General features: G+C 38.7%; 1 protein-coding gene across 1 annotated transcript in view; it reads left to right on the plus strand.

Annotated features, from left to right (window-relative positions):
• ARHGAP15 (Rho GTPase activating protein 15) overlaps positions 1-16,797 on the plus strand; it is a 630,382-nt gene that overhangs the window by 378,774 nt on the left and 234,811 nt on the right. The window contains exon 10 of the mRNA XM_025405285.1: positions 14,406-14,504. Within this exon, the coding sequence (XP_025261070.1) occupies positions 14,406-14,504 (99 nt within the window). The remainder of the gene's footprint in view (positions 1-14,405; positions 14,505-16,797) is intronic.

Consider the following 16,797-nt stretch of genomic DNA (forward strand, 5'->3'; position numbering starts at 1 on the left):
GCCTGAAGAAGGCACCTCACCTCGGCTGTGTAGCCAGCACCTTCTGAGAGTTACCTGCTGCCCTGCCTAGGTACTCGCCAGGGCTCCTAAGCCTGCAAAACCTTCCATGTGCCAGAATGGGCTCCATCCCTCTGGATCCCACTGAATTTCTAGTCCACTTTGTCTCCAAAGGAAACAAAAAGGCTGTTCTTCTCCCCACCCTGCCTGCATAGTGCACCTAATTTTTTAGGGCCTGAAGCAACAACTCTTACTCGTTGAATCTCACAAAGTGAGAATGTAGCTTCTTTCTATTGTGTCTGAGGCTCTTTCCTCAACAGAAATTAGACCTAGTCCCTGGGACTTAGCCAGAGTACATGTGCCATTTGCCATATCTCAGGAGTCCACAATTTCTCCTGACTGTCTTTTACCAACTAATATCAACTCTTGCAAGTAAGCATCCGTGGTGGTGAACATCGTTCTGCCAATTCAGTAGGCAGATCCAACTGAGATACTCCGTTCGCTCTCTATGTCCTCTCCCTCCGTAAGAGGTCCCAGTAGCTGGAAACAAAACTCTCAAGCATGCAACAAACTTGGAAAATGAGCAATATATAAAGCAGCATCTCACAACATGATACCTATTCATTCAATTTGGTGGGCAACTTTAGGACAGGATAAGGCGTTTTAGAAATGTTGTTGCAATGTCACTTTCCGCAGTAGAAACTGAAAAATGGGAAACACACACTGTATTTGACTGCAAGCCCAAATGAGACAAAATGTTTTCGGAAATGTATGCATCATGGCCTACTAATTTGGGCTCATAACTGCTTCTCTCCAATTACATTCCTGGAAATGTTTTTCAATTTCTTTGCAAGGAATAACTAGCGGACCACAGTGCTCAGAACAGCCCATGGGGAATGGACATTCCTGAGCAGAGGTTACATCACACCTCCATGGAACTAGCCAGCCCTTCCACAGAACCACATGATTCCCTGGCTCTTAATATGGTTTATTAAAAAATCCTTTACCTGCCTCAAAGCACTTTTCATCAAAGCCACTTTTAAGCTGAAGCTGAGGACTAAAGAATGCCTTTAACAGAATCCTGAAATAGCTTTCAACCCGAGGCTGAGAGAGAAAGTGCTTTTAACCTAAAGTGCTTTCCTCTTAGATACTTCAGTGCGTACCTAACACTCAGCGTTAGTGGCTTTGAGAACACCCTTAAGACCCAAATGAAAGAGACTCTATTATCGATATTCAAACCTGTTATATTAATATATTAAAGTAATATTTGAAATCATTAAGCAGTTTTACTCCAACTAAATTTGAGTCTTTTCTTATTGAACTATGCATTCATGCAAATAAATTGAAGTCGTACCACCTGGGATTCTAACAAATCTATGCTGATATTAGGAAAAGTGCAGTCTTCTTTCCTAGGTTTTACTTTAATCTAGAGTGAGTAAAATTTCTATACTTTCCCCACCCAAAAACAATCTTTCAACTCTTCTCAATCACTGAATGACACTTCCAGCTTTAGTCTTTAAAGTTGTGCTTTAAAGATGAATCATTTAGTATTTTTAATTACCTGAATAAATTCTGTGTATCAGATTTTCTCCTTAGACTTGTCGCTCAAACAAATGCAATTAATAATTTCACAGTAGTTTTAATCCCCCTGTAAAGTTTCTACTTAGTCAAGTAAGTGACAACCTAATTGATAAGTTTTAACTTCAGATTAATTATAGTAAGTTATATAATTGAGCATGTGAATTTCATGGACAGTTTTCTATTCAAAGTATGTAAAGAGCATACAAATATGGGAGAAGGTGCATATTTGAATTGTATTACCCTTCCCTTCCTTTGCTGTCCCCCTCTGTGATTCTCATGAGATGATGATAGGCAAATGAAAAGCAGAAAATATCACCAATCCACAATGTACGTCAACAGTCAGCTGAACAAAATTTAGTCATGTTAATTATTCGAAATACATGAAAGCAAACTGAATGAAAATACATTTCCTTCGTACTCAGGTGCTCATATTACAATCTTTAGATAGAAATCAGTTTCTGGGACTACAACCCAGAGAGAAAATATTAGACTAATTTGTACTACTGTGGTCTGTAAGAAAAAATATTGAAATATTAGGGTATATTGCCTTAAAAAATAAAAACATTCTTTATAATAAGCTGTTTTAATATCAAAGGAAATAATTTTTTTGTAAATTTTCTCTTATCTTTTTATCTATTCATACATTCATTTATGCACTCATTAGGCAACCAGAAGGCATGTAATATAATGAATGCAATAAATATAAATACAAGTAGAAGAAATAGCATTCATCTTTTCCTACTACGTAAAGTTTTGTTCACCTTGAATATCATTTTGTAGCTTCCTCTACTTAGTAAACTTGTACTCATTTTTACTCTTACAACTCTGTTACCAATGCCACAAAGCTATCCCTTTCTTCATCATTCTCAATTAGTCCTACCTTCTCTTCATCCCAAAGTGTAATTTCACTATTTTAATATCTTCCAACTGGACTGTGAGCTGTTATCTAGTAGACCAGATACTATTTTACTGAACACCGTACTTCCAGGAGTTAAAAAGAAGTAAGGAGATGAAGCTGGACATGAAATCTTGCAGTGGTTTTAGAGTTATTATTTACAGCTTTTTTTTTTTTTTTTTTTTGAGACGGAGTCTCACTCTGCCGCCCAGGCTGGAGTGCAGTGGCCGGATCTCTGCTCACTGCAAGCTCCGCCTCCCGGGTTCACGCCATTCTCCTGCCTCAGCCTTCCGAGTAGCTGGGACTACAGGCGCCCGCCACCGCGCCCGGCTAGTTTTTTGTATTTTTTAGTAGAGACGGGGTTTCACCATGTTAGCCAGGATGGTCTCGATCTCCTGACCTCGTGATCCGCCCGTCTCGGCCTCCCAAAGTGCTGGGATTACAGGCTTGAGCCACCGCGCCCGGCCTATTTACAGCTTCTTATTCCTTCCTACTGAAACTGTCATGTCAGTGAGTGCCCCTTTGGTGGATCCTGCTCTTCTCCTCATCTTCAGAATGTTAGGTTACCCCTATGTTAAGGCCTTGGACTTCTTTTCTCTTTTCATTCTTATTCTCAGACTATTGGACATTAAACATTCAAGTTGAACTATACCATTCATGCAGCTTCAAATTCCATCTAGAGGTTGATGCTTTCCAGACTTAAAACATCAGTTAACTTCAAACTTGCATATTCAAATATTGTTTTCATGTCTTTTGAGGTGCTTGGTAGACATCTCAGATTTATCTAGAGTAATCCTTGATTCTTCAAGTCCCATGTGTCCTCTGTCTCAGGAAATATCACCGCCATGTGCCACCTGGGGTCACCCCCGCTTTCTACTCTGTCTCTTCATCAGCAGATCCCACTTTAAAATATATTCTAAATTCAGCCACTTTTAGTTACTTCCATTGCAATCATTCTTATCCAAGCACCATCCTCTCTTCCTATATTTCACTTCCCCCGTGACTAGCCTTCCTACTTCTCATCTTAACCCCCTTAAATCTAGGCTTCACACGGCAATGAGAAGGATCATTCATAAATGTAAATCATATCATGTCACTCCCCTCCTCCATAATCTCCTACTTAGAAGAAACTCATTCTTAATATCTAATGTGTGTCCTTATTGTGACCTATAGGTTACTACATGTTTTGACCCTGAGGCTACTTTTTATGTTTTGTCCTCAGCCATACTTCCTCTTGTTCACCCCACTCCAGCCACCCAGGCCTTCCTGCTCCTCCTCTAAGGAACCCGACTTACACCAGCAGTTTTATACACTTGCTGCTCCCTTTGTATTTACACGGCTCAGTTGGTGACTTCACTGGTCTCTGCTCAGATGCCATTGCCTGAGATGCCTTCCCTGGCAACACCAATAGCTCTCTGTCTCTCTGCCTCGCTTCATTTTTTTCCATAGCACTTATCACCATCTGACATTATATTGTATGTTAATGTGTTTTCGTGTTTATTTTCCTCACTTACATATAGACTCTGTGAAGACAGAGAGTGTTCTTCTCACTACTCCATCCCCAGTAGGCATTGAAAAATACTCACAGATGGTTAGATTCAATAAAGAAATCCAAAAATGCCTAAAGGATTTACTTGGTCAAACCATTCTCTATGCCATTGTGATTCTGTGTGCTGACGTACGTGTGTGTGTGTGATGTTGCTTTAGATTAGCAGAGGGTGGGAGAGGTAGGTACAAAGTATTGACAAAGTTCTTGCCTTGAGTAGACAAATATAGAAGAATTTCATGGGCATTGTCCCATGTGGGTTAATAACTCTTTAAGATGCAAATTTCTTCCTGGCTGGTGTACTCACCAAAATACCTGTTGCACTAGTCAGACCAAAATTGGGTTGACATCTATTTGCAGGTGAGTTTAGGAGCTGAAAACAAGGGGCCAATGGGTACTTCACAGAAGTACTGTTTAGGATTGAGAGTGAAACTATGAAAACTGAAGACGCTGGAAGCCTGAAAAAGGAATAAAGAGAAAAAATAGAAAGGGCTGGGAACAACTTTGGTCTTCTATCAGTCCCATCCCTGAAACTCATCTTTGGGCTGCCTTGGTCAAAGGATGCTACTCCTGCAGCCAAATGTCCAGCTTCAGTTGAAAACTACAGCAATTTAGCTATCCTTGTTCAGAGAGATCCTCTTCCCCCCAGGCTAGTCTCTCCATAGTAGATATTGTCATTATCACTAGAGACTTTAGAATCTGTTAGGTTTGATGACACCCAAATATTCTCAGTAAAGTTTTAGGAAAGTTACATGACATGGGGCTCATGTCATGAGCATTTTAAAGGAAAAGAAAAGATGGTGGGAACAGAACTGGAGAAAATATAAAAGGTGAGAATAGAGTCTGGGCATGGTGGCTTACGCCTATAATCCAGCACTTTGGGAGGCTGAGGCAGGTGGATCACGAGGTCAGGAGCTCGAGACCATCCTGGCCAATGTGGTGAAACCCCATCTCTACTAAAAATACAAAACTTAGCTGGATATAGTGGTGCATGCCTGTAATCCCAGCTACTTGGGAGGCCGAGGCAGGAGAATTGCTTGAATCAGGGAGTCAGAGGTTGCGGTGAGCCAAGATTGCACCACTGCACCCCGGTCTGGCGACAGAGTAAGACTCTGTCTTTAAAAAAAAAAAAAAAAGGTAGAAACAGAAACAGCATGCTTTGATAAGCAATCTAAAAGTTTTGGGCTGAATACCAGTTCTCAAAAGGAAAAACAAATGTCATCTATAGTTTAAAATCAGAAGATGGAATTATTAAATTGCTGAAATCACCCATGTTTTGAATTCTGTTTTGTCTTCCAATATTCACTGCCTCTCCATTATAGCAAATTACTAGGAAATAATCTGCCCGTATGTGTAGCATTTCTGTGGGAGAAAAATTCTAAGTGAATGCTACCTACTATAGAAACTACGAGGGCTGTATTTTCTCTCCCCACCCATTATTTTTATAACGTAATCCTGATCAACGAAGCATCATCTAGAGAAACTTCCAATCTAAAGCGATTGATGATTGGAAGTTACTATGACAATGCTGATGCTGGTGGTGGCCATGAAATGAGCACCCTGACCCGGCTACCAGAGTTAGAAGACAGTCGCTTTTTCTTCTTCTTTCAATTCTGTGGCTCTGCTAAGCATCTTGATTTCGAAATATCTCCAAGACTGGTCCTCTAGCCTCTCATAAATTCATTGACTTCCTTCCTACTTCCACCCCTCAACATCATTCAAATAAACTTTCCTTTGCTTAACACAGCCACAGTGTTGTTATGTTTTTCTGTTGCTTGCAGCCAGAAACCTTAACCAATATACATCACTACCATGATAATTGGATAATTGATTTGTTTTTGTGACTGAGCCATTCGGGCTGCCATTATTGTTTTCTGCTTCCCTCTGTATTCCTCAAGCGTGTGTCCCTCTAGGTGCTTTGTTCTTCCTTTTTAAAGTTTACTAGAATCTCTGCAATGGCCCTCTCTCCTGAAAGCAGAGTCACATCCTTTTGAAAAGCCTGTGGAGACTGTCTCCTGCATAAATGATGATAACACCGTCACATTATTTGAACATTTAACTGCCTCTATTGAGCAGTTATCCTCGTAGTTTTGATTCATTTGGAATCTAACTGACACAGATCCCATTACTGGGTGTTCTTTCCGTAATTTGTCAAAAAACATATAGCAGTGATGAGGAAGAATGAAACTAATTTGTAATCTGGAAGACTTAACCTGGTTATGCTGATGAACTAACTAAATCGGTCAAAAGTTTGAGAGCTTAAAGATTAAAAACCACCATTCTCTAGTTAAACACTAATTCATTATATAAACAGCATGATTTATAAGGGCAGTCATGTGGAAGGTCTATTTATTTTTCTCACCAAAGGATGCTTTCAAAGAAAACTTGCAGAAAATGAATTTTTTTTCTAACCAATGTATATCCTGCCACCCCAGTTATAAGTGCTGAAACGGTGGGATGAAGGTAGAATGATCACACTGGCCAAGGTCACAGGCATTTGCAGAAGATTCCAAAAATATTGGCTCCCCTAGCAAGAGCTGTTTTCTAAATAATATGCATATTTTTATGGTTGTTAAGACAGGAAGAAAAGATTACCAATGAGCACACAGATGGGAATATAGGTGGGAAGTCAGGAACTCAGGGTTCTGGAAGTGTTCCTTTTTTTTTTTTTTTTTGTAATGAAGAGGTGAATAGAAATAATTCTTAATGTTGTTCCAGGACAAGAGACATGGGCATTTAGGGGATAAAGTTCATTAAGCCTTGCCTGGAAAACAGAATGCCTTGTCTCTCCCTCCCTTTTTTTAATACTATTTTAAGATAGAAGTTTCCGTGGTTCAAATATATTTCTATCATTGAATTGTCCTGCTTGGTGTATGAAACTCTAGGTGTATTAGATTTACAAATGGAGAGCAGTCCTACAACAGCACTTAAAATCAACAATGACGATGTAGTTAAATCTCTATGATTTCCTTTCTTTGGATAGCACTATTGACTTTGCAAAGCCATCTGATGTGCATTATCATCTCTTCTCAATTATCTAATTCATTGTCTGTCAACGGCTAATGTTGTAGTCAAGATTTTTTCCACCGTAAATGATAGAAACTTGTCCAAACTGTAAAAGTCAAAATGAAATTTACTGAGTTACTTAATTGAAGAGTCCAAGGGACAGGGATAGCTTCAGGCATGACTGGATTTAGAAGTTCAAAATGCTATCAAATATTTGTCTTCCATCATTCAGCTCTGTTTTCCACTCTTCCAGAGGTGGCAGCATAACTTCTAGAAGATCAGATTCATATCTTCATAGTTTAACATCTGTCATAGAAAGAGGGTTCCTCTTTCCCAGTAACATCAGAAAAAGTCTCAGGATTTACTTGACATGATCCGCTCAGGCCACATGTTCATGTCTGAATCAATTACTGTGGCCAAGAAGATAAAATGCATGTTTGTCACTGGAGATGGAGGGGGTGGAATCATCACTACCCAAAACAAATGGCAGCAAAATGAGAAAGGACCATCCCCAAGGGAATCTCAGGATGTTCTTGCCAGAGGACAGGAGAATAGACACAGGACCAGCAAAACCAATTCATATTTACCATACTCTTCCTAGCCAGTGTCATCTGTAAGCAGTGGATCCCATTGAGCTATTTTGCCAAACCTGTTCCTATTGTGACCATAATCCCTTTCTTGAAACGTTTGGCCAATGCTACATCCATATTTTTGCCAAGTGTATTTGCTTGCAATAAACAGAAATTTACTCAAGAGTTCTATTGACATGGGTAGGAGGGGATCTCATGGTATTCGTGGAGCTCATGACATGGGTATGGCAAGCACCATGGCAAGGATACAAAGTGCCTGGCGTAGGCACTGGCAAGTCAGGAGCTGAGTTGGATCTGTTCCATTTGCCTCTCCCTGCAAACTAGTTCTTGTGTCCACTCATCTGTGGCATATAAGCATCTTCCCAAATGGCTGTCCCAGCCCCCAGGGTTTAAGTGTAGGCAGTCTAGAGTTCACATCCCTAGAAACAATCACCTTAGTCTCTCAGTATCCAAATGCTAAATTTTGTAGAAGGAGCATTGCTTTGGTCAAGCTTGGGTCACATGGTGACCTTTGATGTAACCAAGTTCTCCTGGGATGCTATGTTCTTGTACTCCAGAGCCCCACCTTCTTGGGAGAGTACAGCAAGTTTCAAGAGCTGTAAGTGAGAATAACAGTTTTGGCTTTGTTGGTAACTGGGGAAAGCAAACATTTGCCCTCTATCTAGTGAAATTCAAGATGTCTAGTCTCTTTGCTCACCAAGACACCAATGGCAGTTTTTCCTTTGTGAGGGACTGGGTGCACTTGCCTGGACCACCCAGTAAGTGGCAGTAATGTACCTCCCCCACTTCCAACATCATAACCACTAAAAATAATCAGCAGTGTACACCCAGCTCCCTGGCAATAAAAAAAATACCCTGTAGTTGAAATTCTCTCCTATTCACTACAACTCAAAATCCTTCTCCAGGTCTCATCTCCTCTTATAACTAATTAGTCCCCATATGCCAGCCTTTTCACCTCTGAAGTTCTTAAAAGAGGAATCTATTTGCTGTCTCTATTTCTTCACCTTCTCTTCAAGTCTTTAATGACAACTATCTGCCTTTCAGTTTCACTCTTCTACTGAAACCATTTTTCTTAAAGTCACTAATATCCTCAAATTGCCCAAATCCAGCGAACGCTTTTCATCTTTATCTCTCGTTACCATTCTGCTGCATTTGAAATGCTTTTCTTAATGTCTAAATTCCATTTCCATTCTCAAGACCCTCAAGTAACTGTGTCTCCGTCTTCTCCACTCAAGCAAGGAGCTTGGAAGTCACTTTCACCTGGTGGATCGGCTCACCTGCTACACCCACTTGCCAAATCCCACTGAATCACCCCTTCTTGCCATGTCAGGTTTATTGTCTTAGTTCAGGTCCCCATCCTCCCTCCCCCAAGAGCCTAGTGCTCTGTGACCATTAAAAATAACTCGATATCTCTGGGCCTTAGTTCCCTCTTCTGTAAAATGAAGATGATGATAGTATCAAAGCTCAAAGGGTTGCGGGTGCATGTGAGAATTCAATGTTAGAATATATGAAGTACTTTGAGTTCTGCTTGGCTTAGTGTAGTGAACAATAAACCCTCTCTATTATTTTTACACATATCTGCAATAGCATTAGTCACATTATGTTGTAGCGGCTTGTGAGAGTTATTCTGTTCCCCTAAACTGTAGGAGATGGTGCATCATTACATTTGCAGGCTGGCACACAGTGTATGGCCTATAACCTGCATGAAATCATTACTGAATGAATAAAGCAATCTTTGCATTCTTTACAACACGGAGCACAGGGTAGGTGTTCACTAAAGAGTCACCGAATGGAATTGGATAGAACTGGATTCATCTGGAGAGAGTGCAGAAGTGGTGCCATAAAATTTGGTAAGGCATAAATAGCTTAAATTTTAAGGTAAAAGTAATTTTTTTTCAGACTCCTCCTGAGGATTGAAATTAAACTGAAAGCATAACTCCACATTCTTAGCAAATTTAGACCTTTTTTTCTATTTTGTTCACTCTTCAATTTTAGTTTCCATGTCCTGCCAATCCTCTTTGTTTTCATTCTCACAGCATAGCTTAGATCATATTTCACCAAAAACCTGGACTCATCACCACCTATATGAGTAAGCTCTTGCTACATGACAAACAAACATAAAATCTCAGTGGCATATGAAAAGGAGCATCTATTTTTCATGCGTCTGTGGTGCAGGCTTGACTGGACTGCTCTGCTTTAAGCTGCAGGTCTGACTGGACTTGTCTCTTCACTAAGGCTTTGCCTTAGTTCTATGCCGTATGTATTTATTCTGGAGCCCAGGCTGAAGGGGCAGTAGCTACCCAAGGAAGCTCTTCTTTGGCAATAGCAGAGAAGCAAGAGGGTGAGTAGAAATCTGCAATGCGTCTTAAGGCCTCAGTCTGGAACTGACACATTTCCACTCACATTACATCATTCCAAAGAAGACATTTGGCCAAGCCTAATATCAAAGAAATGGGGAAAAATAAACACTGCACACTCTAGTGGGTTGTACCAGATGGTTCCATGGCAAAGGAGGTGAATGTATACATCTAATTCAGAGAAGACAAGATGGATTGTGTACAGTGATTACACCTATCACACCCTTATCCTGATTCTGGTCTTCATAACATCTTTCCTAGGCAATCACATTGGTCGTTTAACTAATCTCCTTGTGCTTCATCTTGCCCACTATATTACCTGCCGCCCTCCCTTTTCTCTACAAAGTACTACCAAGTAAACCTTCTCAAGTAGAGTATGATTCTAATGCTCATTTTACTCAAAAACCACAATCACTTCCTAATGTCATATCATATGCTTTTGGCTGCAGATAATGGAATACCTAGTTAAAAATGAGTTATTTCATATAAAAATAAGTCTAGAGAAGGTATGTTACTGTTGGTTTAAAAGCTCAGACATGTCTTCAGGGTCTCAGGTTTTTGTTGCTTATTTTTATTACATTAGCTGCTGTTGTTAGTACTCATTGTCTCGTGGTGACAGGATTGCTGCAATAGCTCCAAGTATCACATCATTGCAAAATGATATTCAAAGATGGATTTTTTAAAAAAGGAAAAAGACTTCTTACATATCCCTTTCTTTTCTTCAGGGGAATTAATCTTTTCCTATATGGTCCTGAGTCACTTTTCTAGACATTTCATTGACAGAGTTATCTAATTACCCAAAGCTGCAGGGCAAGTAAAAATCAATAAAGATGATTTTCAGTTTCTGTCATATGAGTGGCTTCTAAAAACAAGAAAGAAGGTGGGAGAGGAATTACTTATATGTAGAAAATCAGTGGTATCTGCACACTCTCAAATAATTTAACCTACCTGGCAAAATTTAAGATGCTTTATAACATAACCTCCATCTCTTTTATAACTTGATACATCAAGATTTCTCTAAGAGTGAATGTTTTCCTTAGCACACCCCAGTCTTCCTATCATTCTTCCCATCATTCAAGCATTTGTTTATTTCCTTTCATTTCCCAAAATGCTCTTTGTTCCCTCTTTTGCTTGTCTTTCCTTATCTTTGAGGATTCAGTTATTCAGAGAAGGGAAGCACTCAAGGCCGGTCTGGTGCCACACCACATTCTCCCACACTGCCTCTGCGTTTCCCCAGTTACAGCAGTTTTCTCATGATAAAATGTTCTTACCTGTTTACTTACATACTGTTTCTAGAAAATAGGGAATGAGTCTTTGTTGCTATATTACCAGTGCCTTTCCTAGCTCTAAACAGAGTGTAGTCACTCAAGATGTTCTTTTGCAAATAACTAAATGAATAAAAGAGACCTGGAACGCTCTTGTCTGTATCTTCTTATATCCACCTGTCAAAAACAAAAACAAAACAATTTCTCCTAACACTCTCTGTCTCCCACTCTCTGTTGTACAAACATACACACACTGCATACTACATCTACACCAAATGACACAAAAAGACCTTATACTAAAGGACATTTTTCTTAGCATTCAGTACCTTTTATGACACCTGCTATTTTCTTTTTGTGTATATTCTTTGAATACTTTTATTAGCCCCCATAATATTACGAATTTCTTGATACTGTTTTTACAACTCAATATGCCTACCTCATTGCTGTGAAGATAGAAGATAATATTTGTGAAATTGATTTGAGTAATAAAATCAATTAATGGGTTTTTTACTTTATAGCAATTCTTCTTCCTGACTGTAATCTCCAGACAATGTAAATCATTTGATCTGATCTACTGGGTTATTTTTTGCTACATAATATTTTATGTCATTCGTTCTTAGAGTGGTTACACAGTGTTTTGAACAAGTCATTGTTACTTGACCAAAGTATTCAAAGCAAATGCCCATTATTATTTCCCACTTCTCTCTACTATGTCCATGTGTTTTGAGCTGCTTTCTATTACTTGGATAAAAATGCACATTTCCACATTGGAGTATTTTCTTTCTTTCTTTCTTTCTTTCTTTCTTTCTTTCTTTCTTTCTTTCTTTCTTTCTTTCTTTTTTTTTTTTTTTTTTTTTTGAGACAGACTCTCACTCTGTCACCAGGCTGGAGTGCAGTGGCGCGATCTCAGCTCACTGCAACTTCTCCCTCCAGGGTTCAAGCAATTCTCCTACCTCAGCCTCCTGAGTAGCTGGGACTGCAGGCATGTGCCAGCATGCCCAGCTAATTTGTGTATTGTTAGTAGAGACAGGGTTTCACCATGTTGGCCAAGATGGTCTAAATCTCTTGACCTTGTGATCCACCTACCTCAGCCTCCCAAAGTGCTGGGATTACAGGTGTGAGTTACCATGCCCAGCCTGGAGTATGTTATTAATAGTGTTTTAGCTTTAATTGTTCCCTCCATGCTGGGTTGTCAGCAATTCAAACCATTATGTTTTCCTAAGAAATAAATGAAAATTATGATTCATTGAATTCTCCCTATACTCCATTTTGAGTATCCCCTTGTAACAATACATATCACTGAACATTATTTTATGCTGCATTATCTATTATTCTATCTAATTTTACTTTAAAAAATTTATTGACTACCTCCACTGATGGTTAAGATGGCATCTTGCAGTCCATCATTCTACAAATGTTTATTGAACTTCTAGTATGTGCCAAACACTGTCTAGGTACTCAGGATCCAATAATAAATGGTTGAGATATGACTCCTACTCTCCTGGCTTTTGCATTCTAAGCAAGGGAAGCAACTAAGCAGAAAACGTATCAGTCTCATATGTCAAGTGGAGATATGTGTTCTAAGAAAAGTAAGGCTGGGAAAGTGGCATAGAGAATGGCATGGAGTGCAGCCATTTTTTTAAAGGATGGTAGGAAAGAAAGGCTACAATAAGAAGACACCATTTGATCTGAGACCTAAGGCAATGGCGTTCCATGAAGAAGAAAATGCAAAGTCCCTGCAGCAGAACAGTGCTTGGCAGCCACGAGAAACAGCAATGTGGGGCTACTACAAATTTAAAGACGGGGAGAGAAGACCCAAATAAAATCCATTTATTAGTCAGATAATGTAATATCTTATAAGTCACAGTAGGGACTTTGATTTCATTCTGAGTGAAATGGGAAGCCCTTGGACCCACTAAATATTTGTTTCATTATCAGTAATAAACAGATACTATCTCAATAGCAAAACCTGGAAATTGATGGTGGTGAGGGTTGCACAACATTGTGAATGTACTTAATGCCACTGAATGGTACATTTTAAAATGGTGGAAATAATCAATTCTATGTTATGTGTGTTTTACCACAGTTATAAAAGACAAACATCTATCTGTAAATACTGCAGGCCAGAGTCTGTGCTAAGCACTGTTGAAAACATAGATGATTCAGACACTCAGAATCTGCTTTGAGAGAGTCTATTCCATTTATTATAAATGTAAATACACAATGTAAGGTAGCATCAATCATGTTCCAAACAAGAGGGCTAGGCTCAGATTTCACAGTGGGTATTCTCGTAAACATTAGTCTGGAAACATGCTCTCTGAAATCAAAGGATATTGCTCAAATAAGTTTGGGAGATAATGCATCCTCCACCCCTCATGGAGATTCACAGCACACATGGGCATATCACAGGCTCTAAAAATAAATACACGTTAAACCTGTCTAACTTTGCAGAACCTAATGATGCTAAACCATTTTGTTCGCAGGCCCTTTTCCCTGAATCATCTATTAACAGCCGGAGGATCTGGTATTCCACAGAACCTATGTCACAGATGACACAAAACTGAGATAGGAAGGGGTTAGTGGAGAAAGTGTGATCTGAGCTGAACCCTAAAGGAAAGGTGATAGTTAGATTAGAGAAGAGGAAGGGCATTCAAGGCAGGTGAAATGCTAAGTAATTCACTTCAAAGCAAGTCTCCTAGAACTTGCCTCCTCAAATACTATTGAGTTGCAGAACGAATATCCTAAATATACTGATAACATTGTAATTTTTATAACCATTAACTGGTAAACTTCTTCTAAAACACTCAGTATCCCAAAACACTAAGATTAATTATTTTGCAGAAATTTTCTTAATTCTTTGTCATTTCTTTATAGACAACAAAGTTAAGGCCCAGAGAGACTATAACTTACACAGTCATCCCTGCTAATCAATGGCTGAGCATCAGTTTTCTCACTCTGGGGCCAAGATCCTGTTCCATAAAGGAGGGAGTTGTGGTCTTCGTATGTCTGCCGTAGACACTTTGGAAATAAAGCAAAAAAAAAAAAAAAAAAAAATCAATTCCTATGCAAGATGAAGATTTCAGTATGCAGTGGATATGGAAACAGAATCAAATTAAAGAACAACGCAAGCTTGGATTTTAATGAAGCTCATCTTTGTTTCTTTTGCAGATCAAATTTTTGGCTCTCATCTGCACAAAGTGTGTGAACGTGAAAATTCCACAGTTCCGTGGTTTGTAAAGCAATGCATTGAAGCTGTTGAGAAAAGAGGTGGGTGACTGAATGTGCAGCAGTTCCCCCCATTACTGCACCCTCTACACAACCAATACTCAAGTTAGCAGTGCCACTCGATTTGTATGAGAAGCCATGCAATTAAAACTTGACTTGTGTTAATCGGTTAAGAGGATCAAGTTTCTTATTAACTTCAGTTTGTTTTTACAATAGGGACATTAGTAATTCTCACTAATGTTCTTTTTTTTTTTTTAATATTTTGTCTGTCTGACATACTGTTGATTCAAGTGCAAACTTCTTGTTTTCAAGCCAGTGATAAAACATTCATAAAATATCAGCACTCACAGTGTTAGAACCCTCCTAACATTCATGCTGGTAGACGTTGTGCCAGAACAATTTTTGGTAAGCCCCCAACATTACCCAAGTTAAGCAAATAGCATTCCGAATCGCATACAGTGATATCCCACCTTCCACACGTCTCTGTTCAGTACAGAATACGCTAACGGGTTTTTCAGGAACAATTAAAAGACACACCTCAAAAGATGACCTTTGATTCCTCTATTTCAGCATTCTGTTTTTCATCTGAAATTATTTCATCTTACTGAAGGGAACAAAACAAAACCCAATGGAATCATCATTTCTACTCCACTCTATCTGTGGGGTGTTTTTCCTTCAAACTATGACTTCATTCATTCAAGGTCATTTTTCCTGGAAGATACATATAGTAGATGCAGAATCTTAAAAAATGTATTGTATAAAAATGGGAGGCTTCATCACCATCTGTTACAAGTTTACAACATATTCCCAGGATCTAGGGGGATATATATCATGTAAAAGATAGAGGTGTTTTCAGAAAAAGGATTGGTGAACCTATTCCCATTTCCAGCTCCTAGTCTCTTAAGACAATAGAACCAAGGGGAAAAAATCTTTACCCAGTAATCTGCTAGGAAAAAGCCATTTTAATTCTCTCAATGTTACCTGGCTTTATTATAAAAGCATAATAAAAATGGTCTGCAATTTCTAACTCCTGGAAATTCATACTTTAATTATACTGTAAGGACAGCCTTGGGATCCTATTATTCCCCTATCAGTAGGGAATGAGAGAATAACAAGAAGGGGAAGAGTGGGTAGGGAATGTGGATAAAGAGAATGACTTTGGGGAAAGCATATCAACACATCAGAGAGAAGAGCAGAGAGTACAGTGAGAGTAGAAAGCAGCAACTGCAGGATGAACACAGGAGAAGTGTCTATGAGAAATGAAGTCAATTGGAGTTCAGAGAAAAATGTGTTTTTATTGCAAGTTGCAATTTCATTTAATTTTATAAGTATATATTTTAGGAATAAATATTCTTTAGTAAGTACTTAAAGCCAAAATGGATCACTGAGAATATTATAATGTTATTATTTCCAATAGCTAAATTGTCATCATTTTCAGGAAATCTTCATCCACTTATAAATACTCAGTGCCAACAGTGTGAGCATTGTTATATTAGACCAAAAATCCAAATAGGACGTTGGGGAAGCACATAATAAGATGTGTGCATGTGTAAAGAAGCGCTCCGTACCTCTCGATTTATGTCTCTACCCTAGGCAAAACAAAAAACTGCTAGATGCAGCCTTGCGGTGTGCAGATATTACAATATTGTAGAGTAGAAAATGTCTGTAAATAGAAACCATATCTTTAGTTCATGGCATTTTGTTGGTGATTTTTAATAAAATAAGACAATGTCATCGCTGACTGGAGCAATCACATCTAGCGTTATATTTCATTGTCCCTATGTTTACTCTTAAAATGAATTTGTAGATCCAGCACTAAACAGGTGCTAATCACACATGTGATTATTAAAATAATTCCTAAGCATTTTAATGAAACTCAAAGACTTTCCAATTCCACAAAGCAACTGATAATTCAAAGCACTTTGGCAACATCAGCTTGAAGGAACCCTATGGAAATATTCAATAAAAACTAAGAAGCACAAGATAAACCTCTCACATCATTGCAAGATTTACAAGTGTGTACTTTTGATTATAATTTTCTATGATCATTTTGTTGGATTAATATTCTTATATTTATACACCAATTCTATTTACTCAAAGTGTTGTTTTTACGAAATTCTGGCATAAAGCATTTCAGGACAGAAATAATTTATGTGAATCTAAGTCCAATGTTTATGCAGGCTTCTGATGACATTTTATGCTGGGGTTGGTATTAGGAAGTAGCATATAAAGGTGCCAAGTCTCTCAGCATGGCTGGGACTCAGCATATCTGGATCCTTCCTTCTAATGGCCAGATACTCTCCCAGCCAAGAAACTCAACTGCAGAATCATGGGA

This window comes from Theropithecus gelada, chromosome 12, assembly GCF_003255815.1.
Source record: "Theropithecus gelada isolate Dixy chromosome 12, Tgel_1.0, whole genome shotgun sequence".
NCBI classification, from domain to species: domain Eukaryota; kingdom Metazoa; phylum Chordata; class Mammalia; order Primates; family Cercopithecidae; genus Theropithecus; species Theropithecus gelada.